Source organism: Monomorium pharaonis, chromosome 3, assembly GCF_013373865.1.
Source record: "Monomorium pharaonis isolate MP-MQ-018 chromosome 3, ASM1337386v2, whole genome shotgun sequence".
Classification (NCBI taxonomy): Eukaryota; Metazoa; Arthropoda; class Insecta; order Hymenoptera; family Formicidae; genus Monomorium; species Monomorium pharaonis.
The window spans coordinates 31,838,822-31,844,821 of record NC_050469.1 but is presented as its reverse complement, the minus strand read 5'-3'; the positions used below and the strand labels follow the sequence as shown (position 1 = coordinate 31,844,821).

Sequence of the window (6,000 nt, the reverse complement as noted above, 5' to 3'; positions counted from 1 at the left end):
TCATGAATTACAGGCAACAGTGAACCAATATTTCTTTTTACATCCATGCAGATTTGCAAATAATTGCGAAAAAAGGTTCCTAATGTTAAAAAAATGTGAAAAAATAAAGGACCTTAAAATATTAAAGCATAAATGTTTCAAGTGTCAAATTTATACTCAAATTTATACTTTAAAAAAGGTATAAAAAACAAAAGTAAGAATATCTCTTTAAGTTTGTACCTCATCAGAAATATTTATTTCATGTAGTATAATCTATTTTTCTTCTTAATATTATAAAAAAAATTCTCATTTCGTATTGCACATAATCAGTCAGGAGATAATAATTAACTGGGTGATCGTGTGGCGTTCCTATTACCTAAATGACAGAGAGGGGAAAGGGAGGAAGAAAGAGTACGTGCGAATAACCGGATAAATTCCTAAAGGCGCTTCAAGAATTTTGTCGGTTTTTCTAGGTTCGTTGAACACAATAGACAGGGCCATGCTTCTTTCTCGCTCTTCTACTCATACCCCCGCCCTTTTTTTCCTAAGCATCTACGCACACGACACCGACACGGCGGTGGCCATCCTAGCGAGAAGACAAGGTGAGGTGAGAGATGAGGTGAGGCAAGAGGTGAGATGAAGCGAGAGGTGAAGTGAGGCGACGCGAGGTGAGGTAAGGTGAGGTGAGGTGAGGTGAGGTGAGGTGAGGTGAGGTGAGGTGAGGTGAGGTGAGGTGAGGTGAGGTGAGGTGAGGTGAGGTGAGGTGAGGTGAGGTGAGGTGAGGTGGGGTGAGGTGGGGTGAGGTGAGGTGAGGTGAAGTAAGGTAAAGTGAGGTGAAGCGAGGTGAGGCGAGGTGAGGTGAGATGAAAAGTGAGGCGAGGCGAGGAAGGAGGAGGAAAAGAAGGAAAAGAAGGGGGAGGGGAATGAGAGCGCGTGCATCTCGCAGGCGCGAGACTGTACACAAAGCTGCAAAGTACAGCTAAGGCAGCGATGGTTGCATCTGTCCCGCGCGTGGCTGCTGTCCGTCACCTGTTGTAATTTTACAATCTGCCGTTTCCACATCCCCGACAACGACGGCTTCACGCTCCATACGCTCCAGTTTATCGAGCAGGCGCAGCGTTTTATCTTCTCCTCGCGAGAAACGCGCGCTTGTCTCTTCCCTCTCCACCCCCATCTGCACCCCTCCTTTCTTACCGATTCGACTTTGCTTATAGTAAATTCATAGTAATTTTACGGATTAAAATCTTCTTTAATCTTTTACGATTTAAAAAGGTCCCGTCATGTCGTTTGTTATTCGGTTGGCGATTCAAATTTGTCGGCTTACAGCAAGTCGCCTCCGTTTCTCGCATAGCATCGAGAGATAAAAGTGCGAGATGTGTGCGCGCGCGCGGGGAAGATAAGCGTGTTTGACGGGCGTATGCCGAAGTTGAAGCGCCTTTGTAGTAATTGCAGCGCGACGGCGGCGCGGCGCGACAGGCGTGAGAGGAACAGGGAAACGGATAACGATACTTCCACCGTCGATTATCTCGACGTCGGTTTTACGTCGGGACCAGGTGCAACGTGACGCGCGAGTACTATTACATTACACACGTCTCGCCTGGCATAAGTCGCGCATAAAATGAGCGCTTTGTCGCGAGGGCGAAGCCACTTTGCTCGGCACGGAAATATTCTGTACGGTAGCACTTTTGTCTGCTTTGTCCGTAAAAAAAGAAGAAAAAAGGAGAGAGAGAGAGAGAAAAAGAACGAGAGAGTAGTGACAGATTGTAAGATTGTAGCGCAACGAGCGTAACAAGTGGCGAAGAACGCAACACGGGCGACTGATTCACCGTGTAATGCGAAACGATAATTTATCCTCTTTAAATACACGCCATTTCCAATGGGCGTTTCTGTTCGCCGTTCCAAATAAATACTGCAACCCCCAAATTGTAATGTAGCTTACAAAATGCGAGAAGTATAAATACAGTTTAAGAATTAAGGATGTCCTGTAAATTTAGTTTGTTCTTCTAAACCGTATTCCATCTGTCTTGCGGTTCCTACAATTAGCCTAAAAAAATTCTAGCAAATTTTGGAAAAAATGTTCTTCCGGTTTTTTTTCTTCTCATAATTGCGAAATGGACTCGTACTTGTAACACGTTATTATTTTATTCCTATTTTATATTAGTTTAATTAAATTTTGTTTTGCATAACGTTTTGCATTGTTTGACTTCTGATGTTTTTTTAGTCTATCTAGAGGTGAAAAAAACTACAAACCTTGAGTAAAAAACTCAGTAAAAATCAATTTTTACTCGGATATATATATTTTTTGGACATTTGACGCCATATTATTGTTCTAGAATTCAATTTTTACATTTGTTTAAAAGATTTCTGTGTAAAAAATGTAAACGCGAAGACCGAATTTGCTATTAGTGCACACTTAGTGCGAGCGCCCGAATTCGCTATTATTAAACACTGCATTTACTAGAACAACACGTTTCTGCCTCGATATTTAAAGTTATAGGACAAAAGATATTAAATAATATTAAAATAATAGATATCATATGTTTTAACGGTAAATGTAAGGAAAAATAATTCTGTATCTTTTTTCAAAATTTTTTGTAAAAAAACTGGTTTTTACTCGTTTTTCATCTCTAAATATATCGTATAATTTTCTTTAAAAAAATTAGCCATCCAACCTATGTTTTTCCTGATTTAGTAAATTGTTGATACTTATTATATTTATGTAAGACTGATGATGACTGAGTGAGTACAAACAAAACATCTCTAATAATCTTTAATTTAATTTGATTGTTATTAATAAACTGTTTATATTTTAAATACTTTTAAGTGTTCGTTCTTCGTAACTCTCTCATTATGCATTTGCTTTTTTGTTGCTATATTTTTTTTTTGTAAGTTAATGGCACTTTTATTATTGCCCTTTACGTCAATGGTTTTAAGATTTATTTCACATTTAACAATTAATTCTAATAAATAATTCATCAATAAAGTCCGTTGTCATTATTACTGTCGTATTTTTTTTTATATTTCCCCTCCTCCAAAAAGGATTTTCTTTAATTTCATTTTTCGAAAAATTAAGAACACATTTAGTATCTCGTTATTATTGTAATTTTTTCCGTATTTTTCAGGAAAAAAAAAGATCTAGTCTTTTTTTTTCAATTTTATTTCTCTGGAAAATTGAGAATCTACGTCTGTCTATATATGATACATTACTACTCAGAAAAAAATTCATAGTTGTGGCAATTATACAAATTTTATTCGTAGCATTAATGTATATAATTCAATGAACTATTTTGTAGTTACTGTAATTAAAATTTTAGTTACAATAACTATAAAAATAGTTTGTATCACGGCAACATTATTTGTGCAACCATTTATAGTAAAATATCTCAACTATAATTACGTAGTTATATAAGCTTTGTACAAATAAGTTACAATAATTATATTTTCTAATCTTTCGTATGACGGGAATAGTTACGAGTGACGCAATCGTAACATAAGCATTCTAAATGTTAGAGATAAGAACAAAGGATCGCGAGTTCGAATCTCAATCGCTTCGATTTTTTTTCGTTATTTATGTTGTGACTGTTGTGTTACTATTTTTCTATAGTTTTTCCAATTGCGACTTTACTATGTACAAACTGTATACATACTATATACAAAATATATATAGTTAATATTATTTTCGTAGTTCATATAACTTATTTTTTTTTATAACTGTATAAAACATAGTTGAAATGCTATTTGGTTGTAATAATTTATTATAGTTGTTGATATGACTTTTTCTCTGAGTACACAAGTCGAATGTGGGCGTACCAATACTAACCTGCTATACCGAAAAGAGTGTAGGAAAGAAGTAGTATAGTCGTGAAGTAAGGCGGAATTTTGCATCCTCTCGTCATGGCAGTGACGATAGAGGGGTGGGCGACGGCGGTGGTCGTGATAGGTGAGGTACGCGTGAGAGGATGAACAATCGTCGTCGTCGTCGTCTCGGTTCGACGGACTTGGACTTCAGCGTCGATGTCGCCATTTCCGCGCGGCCGCGGATCGTAGAACCGATCAAGGCGAGGTTGGAGACGTTCGAGGCACTTATCGTCCTCCTGCTCCTCTTTGTCGTTGTCGATCTCATCGTTCTCATCCCTCTCGTCATCATCGTCGCCACTATCGTCGTCATTGTCGCCGGTATCGTCGACATTGCCGTCGCTGCTCCCGTCATCGATATCCCTTCGATGGTGGTATCGTTGACACGACGACGACGACGGGAGACGATGACTATGGTAACGGTGATTACAGCAGAGGTAAGGTGGCGAATGATAATGGCGATCGGTGACATCATCATCAACGGGAACTTTGCTCCTAGATACCGACGAGGAGCTAATCTCTTCGATTGATATCCCGTCCGCCTTTTCCTCCTCTCGGCGGCATCCTCTATCATTGACCTCTCCTTCTTGCGTTTCCTCAGCAACGCGGGCGACACCACCTGGGCCCGAACTCCGGTGCACGTGCCGCCGCTTCCCTGAAACCAGATACCCGTCCGGGCGGTCGTTTATAATGTGTTTTATCTCGGGCGAAGACTTCGGGATCTAGCGAACACCACCAGGCCCCACCGGGCCTCCACCAGGCCGATGACAGGCAGAATGGAACGGCTGTTGGATCGTGGTTTCGCTTTTCAACATAAGAGGCGCTCTTTTTCGATTCGATCGCTCGCTATCGTTTTTTACTCGGTTCGCACGGATTTTCTTTTTTAAATTACGCAGGAAAGAAAACGAGAAAGAGCAGATAATTGAACATCAAATCAGATTCTCAAAAAAATTAAGTAATATAGTTATCTGTAGATTTTTATTTTAAGCAATAAGTTTTAAGACATAAGAGTTTATATAGATTAGGATTTGAATCCAGAACTTGTTAAGGTTGGGACTTGTTGAGGTTAATTATGAGTAAACCATTTTCACATAAAACATGTCATTCGTTAACAATAAATTGTTTTTACGAGGATAGTTCAAAAAATTCTTGGCCCGATAAAGAAAACACATGATTTATGGCATTTTTTTCTTTTTCAACGAAATCCTCTTTTAATTCATACACTTATTCTGATATTTAAACTTTTTTATACTGTTTGTATACTTTGATTTCTTTAAACTTTCAAAATAAGCACAAGTTTGGTCAATTACTTCGTATGTATTTGAGCCAAATCTCTTTCCAGCAAGCCAAAGTCTTTTTTTCGTGTGTGTAAAGAGATAAAAGTTACTTAGGGTTAAATCTGATGAATACGATGCGTATGGAATTATTTCAAAGCGCAATTCATTAAACTTTTTAATGAAATATTTTATTATTGTGTGATATTTGACTCTAACAATTTTTTTGAGAGTTTACACGACTGGAATAAAGAAACTCTATCAGAAATTTTGTCAGTTCCCTGCAGGATCAAACTTGCAAAAAAATCATAACAGTTTGATATTTATGACACTATCTTTGTATCAGGCCGGAAACTTTCAAACTATTCTCGTATTTGTTTACTGACTAGTGGCCTTATAAGTTTAAACGTGAATATGGCTAAGGCCGGATCTACAATAAATGTAGTAAGCTTTAAGTCATAAGGAATTAATCAATTATATTCGATTATTCTTCTCATATTCGATTATAATTGGTCAATTTCTTATGGCATAAGGCTTACTACACCTATTGTAGATAACATGCGACATTAAAGCAATATTTTCGCATAAAATACATTAGCAACAAGCTGTTGGTTTGAATAATTTCAATCAGAATAAACGGGTTTTGAAAATCGGTCCCGAGAGAAGTCATGCGTTGGCAATGATGAGCCATGGACTTTAGTGGAATTCAATACACGCCAAACTATGCGAGATATCGCAGAAAAACTAGATGTGCATTACTCAATCGTTTTCCGTTACCTGTGAGCCATTGAGAAAGGGAAAAAGTCAGACAAATAGGCTCCCCATAAACTGACAGAAAGAAATGTAACGTGCCGATTCGAGGGATTTCCAATTCTCTTCACATACGAAACAA

General features: G+C 38.1%; 1 protein-coding gene across 1 annotated transcript in view; it reads right to left on the bottom strand.

The window, feature by feature from the left end:
• Nucleotides 1-6,000, bottom strand: part of LOC105833934 (histone-lysine N-methyltransferase Suv4-20) — a 43,005-nt gene that overhangs the window by 15,589 nt on the left and 21,416 nt on the right. The window contains exon 2 of the mRNA XM_036285086.1: nt 3,800-4,489. Within this exon, the coding sequence (XP_036140979.1) occupies nt 3,800-4,489 (690 nt within the window). The remainder of the gene's footprint in view (nt 1-3,799; nt 4,490-6,000) is intronic.